Genomic DNA, 21224 nt, shown 5'->3' with positions numbered 1-21224 from the left:
TCAATGGCTGATAGGATGAATTTAAAATTATGATTTAAAATCAATTTTATGTAATTTTTTTAATGGGGCCCTGGGTTGATCGGTTGCTTGGGGCCTCAGAAATCATAAACCCGCCCCTGAGTCAGGGGGTGCCTTTAGGATTTTTGGGCACCCTGACAACTTTGCACTCTGGGCCCCCTATCTTATCGCAACCCGTAATTATATATTTTTCTCTCATAAAAATTAATTATTAATAAATGTAAACATGAGCATGATTGCACATTCAATAAAAGACACTTAAAAAAACTAAAAAAAAATAATTTAAGTGTGAATACAACAAATTTTATAAAGGAAGAAAACTGATAACTTGGTCCATAATTCATAATTAATTTGAAGCCCTTGATTTTATTTTTTCCTTTCTAAGAATTAGATTAGGTTGGTGAAGACCATGGATGGATCGTCATTAAGTAGATCAGTATCACTAAAGTCTCTATAAAACAAACTGTAGCATTTTGTTACGCCTTTATAATAATTTTCTTTCCCCTTTTATAGTTTTAATTAATCTATAACATTTCTGTCAGATCATACCAGTTATTACAGTTAGTGTTGCTACGGTAAATAATATTTTATTATTAAGTGAGAGCAGAATTTATTTTACCTTACTACTGGGAAGTGGCCATTTATCACAAAATTATGCAGAAAAAGAGTCGGGGGTATGCCCCACTGTCTGTTCAGGTCCTTTAGAATCATCCTAACCTTGCTCCCCATTACGGCATCCTGTTTTAAGTGCTCAAATTTTATCCATAGCTAACAATTTTAAGTTATCACAACAAACATAAATCACAAGTTCACATGTTGATATAACCCATGAAAGTGGTGAGGGTAAACAGATTTGACTTGCTCTCCATAATGGAGGGGCTTGAGCATTAGACTCAAATCAAGCTCGAAATGGCCCCTGACTGAACTGGAAAAAAAGTTGTTGGTTTAACTTAATTAAATTGCGGACATTGGTTCCACACAATGCAAATTAATTTCTTTGATATTAAATTAAAATGTAGGCTCTACTTAAATACTTTGTTTAGCAAAGTATGCTGGGAACTGGAAATCCCCTGCACGGTTTCAGCAATACATTGATGCAACAAATATCATTCACATAGTTCCAACACAATTAGATTAAGTGAACATACAGTAGATGGATTGTACACAATGAAATTAAATTTAGACCAAATGCTAAAGAATTGTGTTGCATTAGCTCATTTTAAACATGTTAATTGAGCAAGTAGTAAAATCATGTTGAGTGAACACCATCCTTTAGAAGTAATATGATCACATTGCTTTGAAATGTTCAAATGGATTCAGACTTCTAAAGGATGGTGTTCACTCAACATGTTTTTTACTGCTTGCTCAAATCACTTGAACTCTATGCAATATAATTATGTTGTCATCTTAAACATAAATAAGTTAAGTTGATTTTAATTGTATTGGTTTAGTACTTTCACAAACTGTATTCCCCTTTTTTTTATTAAGTGTACTTAATTAAAGTTAAAGGTGCACTCAGCAATTCTCTCAGTCTCATCATTGATAAAGTTTTATTAATTTTTATTTATTTATTTTTTCTAAAGGAATACATAGTACTCTTGGAACATACAGTACATTTAAAATAATGAGATGAAAGCCATATTGAGATTACATGACTAGCCAAATATGACTTATTTTATCTCCAACCTATTATGGGACACTTTCACTTACACAATAAATTAATCATGACTGATTTCAAATAGTGGATGTCTATTAAATGTAATTGGTCACCAAAAACTATTGCTTTTGTATGATGCTGCATCTACACCGCTATGTGTCAGTATAAAGTCCAAGATGACTAGTGCAACATAAAATAATAATAATAATAATTACTGAAAGCACCTCTAAAACACAGTTGAGATTTTAGAAATAAAGATGGATGGAGTATTGCCACAAGAATTGTCAGGGGAGCCAAGTAAACAGTCCTTTATATATCCTGAACAAACTCCTCTATAACTTTTGCTAAGAGCTCCATTATATGCAAGAAAACCAATAACATAATAGTTAAAATATAAATGTCAATGAAAATAAAGGAACGCTTCTGATGTAGGCGGCCTGACATTCTCCCCTGTTCATTTTCCTTTATGGTGGAGACTAACAGCACACATGCTTCTGAGAGCATACAGTACATCAGTAACTCTCACATCCCTAGTCAAAGATGTCCAGCATATTCAAGTGTGAGTATCATAGTGCAAAAGAAGCCAGGCAGGGCAATGAGGGGGTTGTTATTCTCAATAGAAAAAGATATGGATTGTAGAACTTGTCTGCATCTGAAATGGTACAGTACTACAATATATGCCCACAACAGCTATTCACAGTCAAGAGATTCATGACACCATGACAAGTCAGAGTCTTTTAAAAATGAACTAAAAAGAATGTTCTCCATCTTGCATAGGAAGGTTCTGGTTTCTGAAAACTGAAAAGCCATGCAAACAAAACTTGGGACTTATTTCTGCTATGCTGCACATTTTCATTAATCCCCATTTGTAGCCTTATGTCTTATTATATGGGGTAAAATATAAAAACTCATATTTTTTAAAGATAGAAATCATTTTACCATAGATTTTACTTTATCACAAAATCAACATTCTTGTGAACATATACAATACAATTGTTATACAGTTTCACTACTTTGGTTTCAGTGGATGCTGCCATGTCTCTGGGTGCTATAGGTTGCACTTGTTATAGTGTATAGTGTTTTTATTCTTAAATTTTTAAATTATTATTATTTTTATTTTTTTCAAAGTGTTTCTTCATTTTTTCCACTTCTCTTATTGAAACGTTTAGAACAATACATGACTTGGGAATATTGATTTAATTGGCCATTCAGTAGTAGTATGGTAGTATGCCATTCCAAAATCTGCCTAAAAAAAAAAAAAAAATTAAAAAAAAAAAAAGATCCAAAATAAAGTGGAGAGTTAATAATAGTGACCCAAATCTCTCTACAGACGAGACGATATCATAGAACGCAGGCTTAATTTTCAAACTACTTCAACATCGACACGTTCATGATCCCTCAGTCACTGCCCGGCTAGTGACAGCCAATCAGCGCTTCGACTCCACTAGAGAGAGAGCGCAGAGCGGTGATGCTGCGCTCGGGGAGGAGAGAGATGAGAAAGTGAGAGAGAGAGAGAGAGAGAGAGAGAGAGAGAGAGAGAGAGAGAGAGAGAGAGAGAGAGAGAGAGAGAGAGAGAGAGAGAGAGAGAGAGAGAGGCAGGAAGCCCACAGTACAGTGTCTTCACTGCGATCAACGGATACGCATCATAACCAGGACTACACTTCACTCTTCAGCACAGAGGTTAGTGGGTGAAATTAATTGAACTTAATTAATTTTTTGTGTTTAATAGACCAGTATTTAATATGTACGCCCTATTTGACATTTATGACTGTAGACTGACTTTCGTGGATGCGCACAGACAGATGTTGTCAGAATTGGCCCGGATACTTTGTCAAACTATTAAGACACATACTGTATAAGTGATGTGTATCATAGCAGAACAAGTCTAGAATGATGTTTCTTTGTGCTTAATATTTGTGAGTCAGATGGGCATTTGGTATCTTCTCGAGCGCGTTAGTTTGATTAAGCTCGTTATGATAAACCAAATAGGCAGGCCTGCACGCGACAGCGCTGTTTTTGTAATGTTATTGTCTTGCTTATTAATGCTTAATGAAATATGCTAATGAACAATGTTAATGTGGTTGTTTGAAGAAAGTTTGGGCTAATGTTGTTGTCTATAGGCTGCACAATCTACTAGGGCTGCTTGATTATGGCAAAAATCATAATCACGATAATGTTGGTCAATATTGAGATCACGATTATTTAACACGATTACTCATTGACCTTGGAAACATGATTTATTGAACTTAAAAAAAAAAAAAATGTCTTTTTAACAGTGGATTTCCTTGAACTTGAAATGTAAACTGCACTGGGTAGGGGAGGAGGCTATTGTCATATGATAATTATTTTATGTTATGTATGGTAGTCAAATAAAGAAAAGCCTCCATCACCATCATTTACAGCAGGGGTGCTCACACTTCTATGGAATGAGATCTACTTTTTCATCATGTTATTGCAGCAAGATCTACCATGTACAATATAGGCTATACATTATCACAATACTAACATTTCAGTAGTCGATGGTGAAATTTGACGATTCTCAATACCAGCTTTAATACCACAACAAATAATAACACTAACTAATATGTTAATTACGGAAGAATGGTTTCAAGTTCTTAAGTAATTATTCAAGACTAGTAAAACAGTCAGTAATAAAAACAAAAACAGCAATGAATAGAAATAGATTAAAAATAATATAACAAAAAATATACAAATTAAGAAAATTTTAATATTTTTACAGCTTTAAAAGTGTTTAACAGCAGCAGGCTATCAAGTATTCAAGTAAACATTCAGAATTAAATGCAACATAAAACTACTACTGGTTTTCACTGTATGATTATAATACATTAATAATTTTTAAAGCTACTAAAGTTACCCAGTCAAGAGCAGTGAGTGTTTTCTCATTTTATTTTTATGATTGTTTGATTATTATAATGACACACTACACTAGACGGCAGCAGGTCTGTTAGCTTACATTTATACTTACAAGTCCGACATTTTAATACAAATCCGCTTTTTTCTTCACTGTTTACGTTCACATTAGACATCACACGTGTTTACATGAATACCTCAACAAGATGGGCATTTTGGCGGAATTTTTAAATGTATTTGACCGTTATTCGCGATTGCGATTACGTCTGCCACGATTATGCAATCGTGAAAACTGACCATTATTAAATTTAAATCTACTGTTGCGTTAATGGTTTCTATTTAGAACGTGTTTTTGCAGCGGTTGAGTTTCTAACCAATCCCAGATGTGTGCGATGAGCAATGAAATGACAATGGCCAATCAGAGATGCAGTGAGTCTACAGTCCAGTCAGTCATGACAATCAATCCTTATGCGCAAGTTTTAAATAGTCAGACGTCTTGCTTACAGTAAGTTTAATCTCTGTTTGCGATGGCACATGAAAATTAGTGCTAAAGAAACATCATCTGTCACTCGAAAAGAAGATGTAGAACAAAGGTGAGCAATTTTGAATTCTTTTGAATTCGTTGCATGTCGCGCCGTTTTATTTACCATAGGTAAAAACTAAAACGATCCCGACCTTTATAATCAAGATACAGACAGGGTTGGAATAATTGATTTATTGTGTTGTTTAAACAGTTATATTTATTATGTGAGCATATGTTAGTGCATAACTCTGTGTCAGTGAGCGCGCGCTGAACTGCAGTGCTCAAACAGTGAGTGACAGCTTCAGTCATTATAATGGGAGAGTTTGAATATTGTTGCATTGCTCAATTTTTGTGTACAATTTATTAAAAAAAGAATAACAGTTGTATTTATCTATTAAACAGCTATAAAGTGGTTTGTTTTGAAGTCAGCTTGTTTTGGATGTTTTGGACATAGAATAAGTCTTGAACGTCATATTTCATGGACCATCTTCTGTGCTATCATGTCTGCTCAGATAAATACCTATTTGTCCTACAACTGCTGTTGGTAGATTTAAATTTTAACGAATCACACAAACTCGCAAACTGGCTGATTTTACCTTTCAAAGTGCAACTGCTGTGACAGATTTGAGGCCAAATATGATCTAACTATGATCTTATGTGAACAAGATCACAATATGGGATTTTAAATGCAGTAAGTAACTTCAATCTAAATCGTCTGTTCAGTTTGACTATTGAATACGTAAAATATTATTATTTACTGTATGTGGGCCAATAATTTAAGCAGTTAAGACATATTTTTATGCCACATTTTTCAGTCTTTTGAAGTGCTAAATGTGTGAGGATGTGAATACATCTACATGATACATGACACACAGGCATATTAACTGAAATTAAAACTGGTTTTGTCAATAGTTCAAAAAGAACCTAGAAATATATACTTTAAACCATATATATACACATAATATCCTTTAGTAACATTAACAAACATTATTACAGTATGTATTGCTTAAAAGAAACTGCAGCGCAGCCCATAACCTGCTGTTCTGAATAACCTAGAAGCGCGGTTGCCTGCTTAGTGACGTCATAGTAATTTCATCAAATAATCATCATAAATAATCGTGATTACAATATCAAGGGCAATAATCGACAATTATGATTTTTGTCATAATCGTGCAGCCCTAGTTCAAGTGCGCATTAGCATGAGCATTTTCGGAACACAATATGGGATATATAGCATGTTCAGCACACACACACATATGCCGCCTGTCAATCAAACAGGACGCAGCTGTTACTAGATCGCTTGCCAATTATAAAATTACGTGCTCTGGATTATTTTCAACAGCAGAACAAGAATATGAACTTTCTAATAAGTGACACAGGTCTAGGCTATCACAAATATAGCATTTTTTTTTTCCATCATTGACGTTTTAATCAGTCTGCTTTCGAGCAAGTAAAGTTCTCTTTCACTTGCCCCTTCAAAAATCCACTTGTCCCGGACATGTGCCAGTTTCTGAGTTTATTTTCATAACCCGCTTCCTTATTATTTTAACTTTAATAAAGGATGCTTTAAAGATATAATGCCGGGGTGTTTCATTGCAAAACGGAATGCGGCACAATAATCATTTTATCTCGATTATCTTGTTTTCATAATCGTTGGAAGTCAAAATCATAATTAAAAAGAAAATTTTATTAATGGCCCAGCCCTACAATCTACCCGCTGTCCATCTATTGTGCGGAGCTGTAGGATATAATGCACTTACAGCTAGTGTAGTTATTTCCTTATTTACCATTCTTATTTTTTAACATATATGCATTGCATCTATTTTGCTATATTGTTATCAATACTTGTCAGATCTGATATTATATGACTTAGATTCTGTATACTGCTTTGCTGAACCATCGTTAAATGGTTTGATGTTTTCATGTAAGGTTTGTCAAAACTGTTAGACATAACTTCATAATTGTTTTGCATTTGTAATAATACACTTTTTATCACATCTGTGGACATACTGTAGGCTATATGTTGCGGTTTAGAAAACTGTGTTTGCAGCCTTTTAATGTCTGGCACCTGTAGATTTCTGGATGGATGAGCTTTCTGAAACCTCTTTTAGATGTGTGTAATGTTATTTTAATTTGTCAGTGGTACTTTTTAAAATTTCTGTTATATGGTTATGGTAAGATAATAATTGCTCCTTGTCTCAGCAGTAATGCAGTTTTTAATGTGAACTGCTGGACTTGGCACACTGTAATTATATATATATATATATAGACTGGCAAATATTGGTTGAACAAATCATCCTTTGTAGATATGGATGCTCCAGTGATGTTGGATTTTAGGCCATATGCGACATGCAGTAGGCCTGCTAGATTTTATTTATTTATTTATTCAATTCAGAGGTTGGGAAAATGTAGGCGAGGAAACTAGTAGAAGTGTATATTGAAGTTGTTGTTGCACACTCTTCTGCATTCTGTCCATATGATGCAAAAATACCCAAGATTCACCTCTTTTTTTAAACGAATAAGCATTATATGGTTCTCCTCAGATGCATACATGATTCTGAACAGTTGTGTTAATGCAATACATAGATATTTCAAGAGACAAGGGAATGAAATGTAGGTGCCTACCAGGTTTTTAAAACACATACATTTTCGAATGTTAGAAATGTTTTTTGTCACCTAACAGTTAGAGGAAATAAATTCTCTTCAGGTTCAGACATAGTTGTTCCAAAGCTCACATAGATAGTAAGGCCACATGACTTTGACTTGCTGAAATTATCTAAATCTGGAGCCACCTCACATTTAGATGGAAAATAAAGTGCGTCTTTGATGTTGTTTTATTTTATCTCTGGACAATCTAAGAGGCTGTCTGATTTTTCTATTCTTTTTATCTTTATTTATTCAGAAAACAAACAAAAAACATTCTAAATGGCAGTTGTCATACTATAAAGATTAAACCGTTCAAACAAAAAGATTTTAAAATATGATGTTCCAGAAAAACTGACTTTTTTTCTTCTTTCAGAAGTTTCACTTTTTGACATCTTTTAATAGTGTGAGAGTTTCAGATTGTGAGAATGCCTATATGCAAATATTTTAGGTGGCTTTGTATGATAATTAGACCAGAGCTATCTGTCACCTGACGTGACAGTGGCTCATAGTTTGCTGTGTTTGCTCTCAGGAGATGGAGCAGGATAACATTGATTAGCTCATGCATGTGATTAATTTCACCTATGAGTAATTTATGATTCCTCCTTGTGTTTTTACTTCAGTAATGGAACACCTCATAAATTTCACAAAAATGAAGCACTTTCAGATAATGACAACTATACTGCAAAAAATACGCCAAAGTATTTCACAATCACACCTTGAGTTTAAACCTATTTTTCCAAGATATGGGTAATTTGCTCTCTGGTGTTAAGGACACTTTCAGAATCAATACAACAGTGTTTATCTACACCTGCTTTAGTCAAACACAATGTGATCAATTTTTTATTTTTTTTTACCAATTAAACGTCTGCTATCTGTTTCCAGTTTCCTGGCTTGTTTGTGTTTTGTTGTTGTTTATTGATTTGCGTGGGGGGCTTGAAACAATGTCTCAAGTGAATCTGTGAATGGCCTCACAAAGGAATATATGTTCTGCTGTGTTTGTGTCTAATAAGTTTAAATCTTAAAGAGGGCTGTTGTTATTTTATTTTATTCACACTGTCCCTACATGGAATAGCCTTGGTATATGAAAGCTCTGGCCGTCCTCCATAGCATACTCCTCACATCAGTCAGCACGTAAGATGACAGGAAAGATCACAGAGAGTGTGAGGGAGAGAAAATTTGGGGGAAAAAAATAGCATTGATGATGAAAAACAAACTTGAAACGGAATCTGAAATACACAATGAATATTGCTGCCATTCAGTGGGTGCTTTAGAATAAATAAGGATGGCTTGCTCTTTTTGTGCCGAGTGCAGTGTGAAATAAGAATGCTGATGACAGAGACATCATGCTGCCAGTCTGTTAAGAAGTCTGCCATATCTCCATTTATGTATGATGATTTATCCAATAAGAACATGACTGCTATGAAAGTGACCTGTGGCTCCTGCAGCTTTAGATCTTAAAGTGTTAGTTCACCCAAAAATGAAAATTCTCTCATCATTTACTCCCCCTCATGCCATCCCAGATGTGTATGACTTTATTTCTTCTGCTGAACACAAAGATTTTTAGAAGAATACTTCAGCTCTGTAGGTCCATTCAATGCAAGTGAATGGTGACCAAAACTCTAAAAGCTCCAAAAAGGAGATAAAATCAGCATAAAGGTAATCCAAATGACTCCAGTAGTTTAATCAGTGTCTTCTGAAGTGATCCAGTTTTGGGTGAGAAGGAACCAAAATATAACTCATTTTTCACTCTATATCTTGAAAGCAGTCTCCTTGGCGATCATGATTTCAAGCTGTAACCATGTAGCGCTCTGCACATGTGTCAAGCACTAGGAAGTGTAATCGAGCTTGAAATCATGATCGTGCTTAGAGACTACAATGGCAAGATATAGAGTGAAAAAGGAGTTATATTTTGGTCTGTTCTCACCCAAAAGCAACTAGATCACTTCAGAAGGCATTGATTAAACCACAGAAGACTTTTAGAGTTTCTGGTCACCATTCAGTTCAGAGCTGAAATATTCTTCTAAAAATCTTTGTTTGTGTTTGTTTGGGATTGCATGAGGGTGAGTAAAGTATGAGAGAATTTTCATTTTTGGGTGAACTACTGCTTTAATCACTGTATCACTCTCAATTTAGGTAAACTTCAGTTAAATTCCCAACAGTTACAGTTCATCAAAGAGTGGGGCACAGTTTAAATTAATCAAACATTTGTGGGGTGCATTCAATGGATTCTTTCTGCCTGTTTCATCAAGGTGCTTTGTCAAAGCAATAATATTATTCACATAGAAACACAACTTGATCCTGTTGTTGCAAAACTGAATACCAGGACTTTAATCAGATCAGAATTCCTCCTCAAAGTTTTTGATTCATATTTGAAGTGACTTACGAATGAGTACCTCAGCTCAGCTGTCTCTGCTGATGTGATCTGCTTTGGCTGCTAACAGTTCTCCACCTTTGTACTCAGGGATTCATGAATTCACCCCATAAATTTTTTATATTCATATATAAGACAGTCTCTAACTGTCTCCAGATGTCCACCATGTTACACTGGGAGAGAGCGAGTTCCATTTGCCTGGAAAGTTGTGTGTGGCTAATTATCTTTTGGCTGGTATTTGAAAAACAGCACGCTGAACACATCCGTTCACTCTGTCGTGATATATCTCCTTTAGCATGGCCACTTGTAATACAGTCCAGATATGCATAACTGAAAAGATTTCTACCTTTGGAAGTTGAAACAGTGTCCACAATATTTGGCTGCACCTAATTACTCAAAAGAGGTGAGTTGTCAAAAGTTGGCTATTTGCAGAGGCAGTCTCCAATCATGTATTCCACCTTTGGGCACAATAATAGGCTAATGTCATTAATGTGCCCCTCGGTTGTCATGGTTCTTTCAATTGCTTTTTCTAATGACACAAGTCCAAAATGAGGCAGAATCGGCAGTGAGTGTAACCAGCCCACAGCTCTTCAGTTTTCAAAATCACACTAGATGTGTGATAGGCCTTTCTTAAGCACCTAAAATATATATTCTGGTGAGAAATCACAGTTGTCTCAAAGCTAGATTGGTCAAACAATGTACACTGGATATTCTTTGCTTCTCACCTTGATATATTTACCCTTAGAAAAACAAACTGTCATACAAGCAACATGGCCCAAAAGCAAATAGTTATTATCTGGTAGATGGCAGAGCCAGAATGTGGTCACGGAAAGGGCACGAACCCCAAGCCTGAAGTGCTAGAAATGCAGGCAGCATGTTCAAATTACTGTATGGTTCATGTATGTAATGGTAATCGAGGGACAGCCTCTTGTGGAAAGAATAAACCAATTTATTTTCTAAAAGAAGACCATTGACTAATAATCCAATAAGTCCAGAGCCAACAGTGTTCACTTTTTTCAGTTAAATAGGTAGGAAAAATAAATAAATACGTTTTAATCAACATCCTTTAACCTTTGTTCACTACTTGCCTTCAGCACATACAGTGGTTTTTAATTCTAAGAATTTTCCAGTTGCTGCTCACAAGGTTTATTTATTTGTGGTCACAGAGCATTGGGATTTTAAATTTCATTGCTGCGGTTGTTAATGTCAATAAATGTCATTATCGATTATTTCTGCAGATATATTTGTTGTGTGGGACCTAAACTGTAATACCAACAAAAATGCAGAATCAAATGTCAGACTATTGTGATTGCAATCAAGATGACTTAGTGTGACCTTTTGAAATGGAAGCATTGTTACCTTGATTGTAAAAATCCTGTCTTTAAGGCTTCTGCAATGTGAGGGCATAAAAACACAATGAATTACGGCTTAGTCAGGAACTATTCTATTTAGAATCCTGGCCATAAATTGAATCATAGTCTGGGGCTTAAACAACCACTCGGCTGTCTGTCTGGAATGAAAGTCTCTTGTATTTACCAAGGTAAGTTGCCTTACTTACAAGATGTTGTGAGTCTGTGGATGAGTTAATGGCATTGTGAAGTTGTAAAAGGCCTTTAGGGTAGAACACTAAAGTATGATACAAGTGTGATATGAGAGCAAGTCTGTTTGACTTTGACAGGCCCAGCAAACTCTGTTAGCACTGTGTTTGTGATTTGCATATTTGTCAGTTGTGGAAGTGACAAGTAAACAAGCACACACGTAAACGTGCGCACACACACACACACACACACACACACACACACACACAAAAAAAAAACAGACACGGAGACATTTGCATTGCAATAGGGGCTGCATTCCAGGGCTGAATCACAATGCTGAAGGGAGGATGCTGTCTTGAAGACTCCCACCGAGTTCTTTACATGGAGGCCGTAAAAGTGCAGTTCCCACGGCTTTTCCTCTCCCTTATGAGGGGAACCCTAAACAAACACCCCACAATGCAGTTATGGGATTACAGGGGACACTTTCCAGCACCACTGTAAACAGCAATGCCACACTGACACAAAGGTTAAAAGGTGTCTTGTACTATCTATCTGAACAGTCTGCATGAATTGACAAAGGAAAGGCAGGCTGCAGTAGATGATGCGACACGCTTGAGTCCCCCTCATGAGCAAATAAATGGCATGTGGCTAAATGGGGATTTGAGGGACATTTGATTTTTAGCAGGTTTGCCTAAATTGCTTTAATTCACCACATAGTATGGTCTGCTCCTGGCAATTTGTGAGGCAAAAACAGATAACTTTCACCATAATTTTGGCCAACCAGAAAAAGCAGATTCTAAGTCAGTGGCACAACATTGCTTCCAGATCACATTATGGCCTCTCTCGTTATGTAATTAAGAGGACCCATCTGTTACAGGTAACACTCTCTGACACTAATTGTGTTGGTGTGCAAATGGCCGTCCCATTGAGCAAAAAAAGACCTCCAACATTTGAAGCTATTATATCCTACTATTGAGATTACAACGCACATGTTGCTGAGCAGATTATGGTGGAGGGTTGGGGGGACACTTGAGGACTAAGTCTTTTATAAAGTGTGGTAACCCTATGGGTTAAGCACCACTAGTAGTCCAGTCACATGCCTGGATTATGTAGTATTGTGTTGTGTCTTAACAAGTGACTCTTATTACAACTGCATTGTGTGATGTTATGCGATACTACAATCTTATTGCTTGTATCAGCTGGAAAAAAAAAAAGCAAGCAAAAAAACAACAATATTATATTCTCTGTCTGATCATCACTGATTTATTCCGAATCTTACACCGTGTCCTAATCAGGAGCCGGATTCATGAAATATTCCTAAGGATAAAATTCTTTTTATTTTCTAACTTAAAGGGATAGTTCACCCCAAAATGAAAATTCTCTCATCATTTAATTACCCTCATGCAATCCCAGATGTATATAACTTTCTTTCTTCTGCTGAACACAAACAAAGATTTTTGGAAGAATATTTCTGCTCTGTAGGTCCTCACAATGCAAGTGAATGGGTACCAAATATTTGAAGATCCAAAAGGACATAAAGGCAGTATAAAAGTAATCCATAAGACTTCAGTGGTTAAACTCATATTTTCAGAAGCGATATGATAAGTGTGGGTGAGAAACAGATCAACATTTATGTCCCTTTTTAATATCAATCTTCACTTTCACATTCTTCTTCTTTTGTTTTTGGTGATTCAAATTCTTTGTGTATATCGCCACCTACTGGTTAGGGAGTGGTTAAGTTTCCTTCATCAAAAACAGAGACTTTTGAAAAAGCTTTCCATAACCACATACTTTTGACAATGAATGATGTTAGGAAACTGAAAAAAGAGTTTTAAATTTTTTCAAACAGATTAATATGGATACAACCTTATTTTTTCATAGGAAGATTTTTGTGAAACCAGCCCCATTACCAATGACAAGATTGTCTGTCCACACTGAACATGGAACTGCTGTGCGACATTGCACAATCACAGCCAATCAGAACATATTTGATGATTAAAGTACAGTTATGAGTGGGATTTTGGACCAATGAAAGTTCACAGTGGGTGTAATTCAGTAGATAAAGCAGAGCAATTCCACAGAAATAGAAACCAAGGGATCAACGATATGTCCTGTCAATCTTTGCAGTTGGTTAGCAGCAAAACTCTGATCAACATGGAAAAGATATTTTATTGCTAGTTCCTTTATCACATTTTGTCTGTGTTAGGGACTTTTCACTGTGAGATAAATGTGTTTTTGTATGTAAACCTTAACCAAAGTATTTAAATAGCACTGGCAAATGTAAGGTAGGTCAGATATGGAAGAAACAAATGTCTAAAATGAGTAAATCAATCATCCCTTACAGCCAACAAAAAGTGTTGCAGGATAAGTGATACCTTAGCATTCGAAAACCCAGCTGTCTAGACAGCCCTTTTCCCCCAAACAGACAAATCAATAGATATTGATTACCCGCTATGCCCTGGGGAATGACACGGATATGCTGCCTGGCCGGCAAGTGCACTGAATGGAGCGAAGAGTAGCTTGAATCTGTTTAAGTGTGCCACCCTGACTGAATTTTTGTTCACCTTATCTCGAGTTTGCCTCTCATGCACTGTTGCTTGGTGGTAGGAAGGGAACCACAATCAAACATGGCATATGTCCCCTACCATTTGCTCGTGCGAGATGAGTGCTAGCTGGAGAGTTTTCTCCCATTGTTTTCATTTGAGCACGCACTAATGTAGCCAGAAGCTAAGAGATAAGAATCTATGAATTCTATGTGAACAGAGTAGAGCACAAATAAAAAAAAGATATATATTCATGCAGGTTTAAGGAATCATAAGAAATCAAACATTTATGCTGTCACTATCATGAGACGGTATACCATGTCCCTTCACTATGCAAACAAGAATGACAAACTTAAGAGCTGTGGAGTCGACTATTTCTAGTTAATGGGTGGTGGTCCAGTGCCTTATACATTATAATAGTGAGCCTGGAGACAGTGTGTGGCATTAGCTAGCTCTGTTTCTCTCTGCTCTGCTGGTCTGTGTTCCTGCAGCAAGACTTGTTACCTGTCGCCTCCATCCTTGATGCCCGTGGCTGACATTCTACTTCTCTCACTCCTAATTGCCCCTGTGGGACTTATCAGGGATGCTGTGGCTGTCTGCAATGTGGCAGAGCTTTCAGTGAGGGCCACACTTGGAGCTCTGCCTCTCTCTTGCTCTCTTTCTCTCACTGCCCGTCACCTAGTCAACTCCCTGCGTCCTCCACAGGTATCGCCAGTCTTCCTCTTCCTTCTTCACCTGTTAGCCCCCACCTTCCCGTTCATGTCCCCCGGGGTTGTGAGGGGACTGAGTCTTTGAAGCAAAAACTAAATAAAAAATATGACAACTGATGTCTTGAGGTCAGACTGCACGGTAAACTGCCTGATCTGAATATAAGAGCAGATAACATTTAGTAAAATACAAGTAAGGTGCCATTGAGGTTAATTTGTTTTGTCTGTGTTGTGGATATCAGACAACTATGGAATTGTTTATGACATGCACCTGGTGATTTAATTAATTTATCATTGCAGTAATTGAAACATGAAAAAAGAAAACATGCTTGCACATTTTTTATTTTCTATATAAGACCTGAACATTTCATGTTGCAGTAATTTTAAAGACCTCATGAAATCACTTGATGAATAAAGTTTTCTTTCCTGTGTTGATATATTTCCTATTAAGACAGGAAGTTTTGGCAGGAGATATTAAAGGGCTCATCCCTTTTTAAAAATAGCCAATAGGTTTTAGTTATTCATAGCCGTAAGCTGCGATTTGCTACTTGCTAGTTGGTTGCAGGTGGTATTAAGAGGAGGGACATACTCATTCTAGAGAGCATGTGATTAGACGAAACAATTTGTAATGTGCAAGATGAATCATAAATATATTTGGCCTGCTTCTGGAAGAGAAAGAATGTCAATTTTAAATGCATATACATTTTAGGAGTACATGTGTATGGCTTCATAGCTTATAGTCACAGACTAAAAGTCACAAAACTCCAAATTTGATTTCATGGGTAATGAAATAGTAATGGTGTCTTGGTGATACACTAAACTTAGCTATTCTTTTTAAGGTACTCAATCATGACTATATAGAACTAATATAAAGAGTCCAGAGTATTGTGGATTAGCATGTATCAAAATGACACAAAAGTGAGCCCATGAAATGAAGTGCTGTGTGAAATTGAAGTGTCCCACTGAGCTCTCGTAGGTTTGTGCTTATATATAAGGGCAGCAGGAGGATTTTCATCCTTCACTATCCATCTCCCTCCCAGCAGGATGGACTTGTAAATGAATAGGGAGACATTTTGTGGTGGAAACTGTGTCTGTTCACTCTGACACCATGTAACAAAACAGCTTTAGATCCAGCTGAGTTCCCCTGGCAGGACTGTGTCAAGGGATTTGCCAGGTCACAGAGCCGAGCAAAATGGCTGCCTGAGTTTGACTAATGTGCACCAGGACCTTTGCTCTGTGCTCAGGAGTTCTGGGCTGCTGAAATTCATTAAAAACCAGCACCCATAAACTACAAGTGTTGGACATTATAGGGGAGCCCATGTCTCCAGTACTGCTTCTCTGTTTGTGCTGAAATGCACACTTACTGTAGAAATGTACACACACTCATATTTATACATACATAGAGTTCACATGACAATTTGAGCTCGAGTTTGACAGCAAATCAATATCCCCCATTTTTTATTGTTACCTAATTCAATTAGGCCAATTCATAAAGCAAAACATAATGGAGCTAATGGAAAGTGCTATTTGTGGAATAGCAGTACCTTCTAAGTCATACACAGAAGTATGAAAGCCAATTCAGCCTCACAATTGTGCATTTCCATTTGAATCGGTGGCCCTCAACCAAGGCTCTTCCCGGATGAAGGGTGATGTTGACCTGATGCATTTTTACGCCCATGTAGAGATGTATGCGAAAGTAGTGATCAATATTGTAAATCAAAAAGCAGAGGCACTTAAATGCGATTCATGGAGAGGCTTGCTTCTCCCCTTCACCACTTTGTGCAATCACATTTGTAATCTGCTTGATAAAGTGTAAGAGTGAGTGAGGGGCAGCCGTTCAGTTGGACACAAAGCTGCAGATTGATGTGGAAACAGGAAGCGTGCTGATTACTGATTATTATGTGGTGGCAGGATGCTTTTGTCTCTCAGACTGTCATTCCAGCAGGTCAGTTTGGAGCCAGTAGGCTATTGTGACTGTGCATGCTGATATTTTCTTTTTTATTTATTTCTTTTCTCTTTTTTTTAGGATGGCTGAACTCAATAGCACTGCAAGTGTTTAGATCATTAAAGCGGGGCATTTAGAGAGCATGCGTATTGATTAATTGATAACAGATTTGTGAGCGCTCTGCCATTGGCCTGCTTTGCAGTAGCCGAAGAGTCAAAGGTTAATGGCTAGGTGCAAAAAAAAAAAAAAAAAAAAAAGAAGCCATTTCTGCCTTTTATCATGTTAGCGCTGCTCTGACTGCAGCAACACTTTGACTGTCCTCTGGATTTATACTCGGAACACCATAATATGGAACACCAATTATATAGATATCAGAGCCTCAGCCACAAGACTTGTTGTCTTGCAGAACTGGTATCTTATGTAGTGTGCTTCAGAGATATCTTTAATAAAGGGGATGGTTGTTGTATGATACAGGAGCTCAAGTTGACTTTAATTAGAAAGGAAGATTCCCAGCAGCACGGAGATAACTCTGAGTCTGAATTTTCACCCAATAAGTGATTGTTTTTCAATTTCCCTTCTATTTCCTGTTACAGGTACTGTGTGTCTTGCTGACAGTAGGAGGGACTATGAGGGTGCTCTGCAGAACTTTGTAACTTTAGCAGATAGGATCATTATAAGCTGTAAGACACCCTGAGAGCGTGAAAGATGAGAATTTGGATTGTACTTCTGTGGGCTTGTGTGCACGTGAGTGTGGATGCAGTTGCCCTTTCGAGAGCACCAGTTCGAAGGAAAACCAAAGAAATTAAAGGTGGGCAAGACAAAGACACAGAGTTGCTTAGACGTTCCAAAAGAGGGTGGATGTGGAGACAGTTCTTTCTCCAAGAGGAATACACAGGAACGGATCATCAATACATCGGCAAGGTAGGGTATCTGTTTATATTCCAGGGTATGAAGGTAGACCCAAGCCGAGCTTTTTATTGAGTCGATGGCAAAGATAAATTTGGTTTAATCATTTCTTCTGAGTCTTTCTCAGCCCTCTATGGTTAATAAACAAAGAGAGAGAATGATCAAAACTACGGGTATGGCATATGTAGAAATCTCTAGCATAGAGCCTGCTGGATTTGGGATAAGGAGCAGGGTGAAATCTGACCTCCCGCTTCTTCATAGTACAGCTGAAGCTCAGAGCTGTGCAGAGGATCAAAGATTAGAATGAAAGATAGCAGCTCCTACCTACTTGATAGGGGAAATACCAAAATCTTCTAAACGATTGGCCAAGATTACGATTTTTTTTTATTTTTTTTTTTACTTTTCAAATCAGCAATAAAATCTTACAACAATGGGATCATAAATAATGCTTCTTTAGCTTAGATCACACTAAAACTCTATTTGTCAGGTTGGTCCAGGTAATGCGCATGCACGTTCTCGAAGTCACTGACAGGCAATGTCTGTATCTAAAAGTGATTGACTCTTTTACCTATAAGGCACATATTGGGTGTTCCAATTTCTCACATTAATTTTAGTACACATGGTCCATCTTGGGCTAAATAGTCTCTGTCTGCATGTGTGCATGCACCACAACTTTAGACCATGCTTAAAAAAGAGACCAAAACAAACAACTAAAAGTGAGATATTATTCTGTTTGCACTAAATGTCTAGATACTTGATTTTCTGAAAGTGAAATTAAAGAATGCTCTGATTTTGTTTTAAGTTTGGCTACATTGCCTATTTTCTGGTCTGATATCTGCAAAAGCACTAGTCAAGGGACTGATGGAAAGTCTATCAAAATATGGTATTATGTTGCTCACTTAGGCCAGAAACGTACTTTACCCAAGTATGTGAACGCAGATGCGAGCGCTTGGCCAATGAATTGTGAACTGGTGGTCCGATTGAACACAGATGACATGCATTCATGCATTACTGTCGCGGTAACAAACCTCAGCACTCAAGTTGATAATAGAGTTACTTTCAAAAGTTTGTGCCATAAACCGGATGTGTTATTTTTCAGTTAAATTGCTATAAATATATTGCTCTGCATATGTTGCTCCATCATGACAATAGTTGACGATAATACAAAAAATCAAGCTTGCATAGCTAAAAGCATCTGCGTTCATGTACTTTCGTAGAGGATGTTTTGGGCTTTTGGCTTGCACTCAGAGAAGTTAATTTGCTCAATGCTAAAAAGATTAGGGGGAACATTATGTGACTAGGTGTTACTAGGATGTTCTGATTTGATCAAAGGTGGTAGCTACTTGGCCTGAAAAGTTAAAGAACCACTGGCTTAGATATTGTAAAGCAATAAGCCATGAAAAGGGTTGCGTCACTGTGATTTTATCATGTGAAAACAGGTGTTCATAGGCACTCATTGAAGCAGAGTACCTAAGATCCCCCTTACTGTGGTAAAATCACTGTAACACACGTCCTTGAATGGCTTTGAATGAATGGTCCTTGAAGACACTAATGCGACTCATTCAATAGGAATTTAGTGTTGGAACTATTTGTTTTATAATAAAGCTCCACACAGGGTCACAATCCAGTGGATTGTTCATGTGAGATGTTGTAAGTGCAGAATTCACAAAGCTCCCATATTCTGAATGTTATGTGACTGGATCATGTACTAGTAATGTGGAGTAGAATCAGCCATTTCTAAAATGTTCATGGGGAAAATCGTGAAGCGCCATTGTTATGAATGGTCTTTTGTATTTCACTACACTATTTTACTGTAACAAAGCGGCTCTTTCAAGCAGAGCGAAGTATCAAATAACTCATTCAATCTTCTATCAGTTGTCATTGACAAAGATAATCAAATCACATTTACCTCTAAAAGATGAAGCTTCTATCAATTAATTCAATTCTTTCTTTTTATTATAGTGAATATAACGAATTCAAAACCTTTAGGTGTGCTTCAAACATACATCTTTTAAAGACTAGATGTAGAAAATTTTATTTTGCCTCATGAATATCAGAAAAACGTGCTTGCACAGAGAGATACCATGTGGAAGTGTCACTGTTCGTAATAGCCGTGCATTCACCTTGATTGCACATTCAATGTGTTGTACTTTCATTTGATATGCCCTCAGAATTCAATTCCACAAGGATTCATTTTCACATACGTATTTACCAAGGAGTACCTGTCTATTACTAGCTTTCCCTGTAGTATTTATTCATTGTTTTATTTCTCCAAAAACAACGGATATTGAATGCACCCAGAATATCGAATGCAATACATATTCATGAGCCTTATCAAATGGAGAATGAGCGGAGGTGCTGATGAAATGCATGAATTGCTTCCTCTCAACAGCTTCACTCAGATATGGATAGAGGAGATGGCACGGTAATATACGTTCTTTCAGGTGAAGGTGCGGGGACAATCTTTGTGATAGATGCCAACTCAGGTGATCTGCATGCTACCAGGAGCCTGGACAGAGAAGAGAAACCGTTCTACTCTCTCCGAGCTCAGGCTGTGAACAAGAAAACCGGTGTCCCGCTGGAGCCAGAAACAGAGTTTATTGTCAAATTACATGACATCAATGACAATGAGCCGAAGTTCGACAAGGAAACTTATACAGCATCCGTACCTGAGAGGTCACATATTGGTAAGTTCCATCAGCTTTCAAGCAAAGCAAGCATTTAAAATCAAATGAATGATGGAAAATACTGCTAGGGTGGGAAATTAACTTTTTTGCCCACCAGCACCAAAGTGTATAGTGAATGGCCCATTTTACTGGCTTTTAATTGTTTTGTTTTTTTCAAGACATTTTATTTTTACATTTCAAATATATAAAATAGCTCACTATTTGAAATACACCAAACTTGCAAAGACCTCTTTAAGTGGACCAAATTAGAGCACAGTTATCTATGAATTGAGACCTTGAAAGTGAACCTTGGCTTTTTTGTTCGTTTTACTATCAATCTGAGATGCACTACAGGTTGTACCGGCCCATTGGCTGGCTGATAAGCAAAATGACCCGCCACTTCACAAAAAGCACTCATATTTGGCTGGTGGTGGGTGTTCATTTCACCCTGATACTGGTTAATTTAGCAATACAGTGTTTCCCATAGGATTTGTTTTCAGCAGCAGTGCTGTTGTGCGCACGTCCGGACACCGGACCCATATTAACACATGTTGGTCGAAGAATAGATTAAAACAGGGATGTCAAACTCAATTTCAGCCTAGGCCACATCACGGTTTATTTGTGCCCTTAAAGGGCCTGTTGAAAATGTGGCGCCAGCACCTGCTTTGATAGCACCCATGCAAATAATATTACATGTTATGTGCATTGAAATACACATTTGACAGTACAGCATTGATTTTGAGGTTGGGATGCAGATGAAAATTATGATATTAACAACAGTAACATCTGAAAATTGAAATATTCTGACAGTGTGACTAAGTTGGGTCTTCTTT

The 21224-nt window shown here is 37.0% G+C and overlaps 1 protein-coding gene across 2 annotated transcripts in view; it reads left to right on the top strand.

Moving 5' to 3' along the window:
• Nucleotides 1–3265: 3265 nt before the first annotated feature.
• Nucleotides 3266–21224, top strand: part of LOC127442358 (cadherin-6-like) — a 56849-nt gene continuing 38890 nt past the window's right edge. Inside the window, exons 1-3 of one of the 2 annotated variants that reach the window (XM_051700320.1) lie at nucleotides 3266–3355; nucleotides 17413–17740; nucleotides 20118–20412. In XM_051700320.1, coding sequence (XP_051556280.1) covers nucleotides 17525–17740; nucleotides 20118–20412 — 511 coding nt within the window. In that variant the 5' untranslated portion in view covers nucleotides 3266–3355; nucleotides 17413–17524. Of the gene's footprint in view, nucleotides 3356–5018; nucleotides 5140–17412; nucleotides 17741–20117; nucleotides 20413–21224 lie in introns of those variants that run through there. The other variant, XM_051700319.1, reaches the window with a different exon arrangement.

This window comes from Myxocyprinus asiaticus, chromosome 6 (assembly GCF_019703515.2).
Source record: "Myxocyprinus asiaticus isolate MX2 ecotype Aquarium Trade chromosome 6, UBuf_Myxa_2, whole genome shotgun sequence".
Taxonomy (NCBI): domain Eukaryota; kingdom Metazoa; phylum Chordata; class Actinopteri; order Cypriniformes; family Catostomidae; genus Myxocyprinus; species Myxocyprinus asiaticus.
The sequence above is the reverse complement of the archived record's forward strand: the minus strand, read 5'-3'. Positions and strand labels throughout refer to the sequence as shown.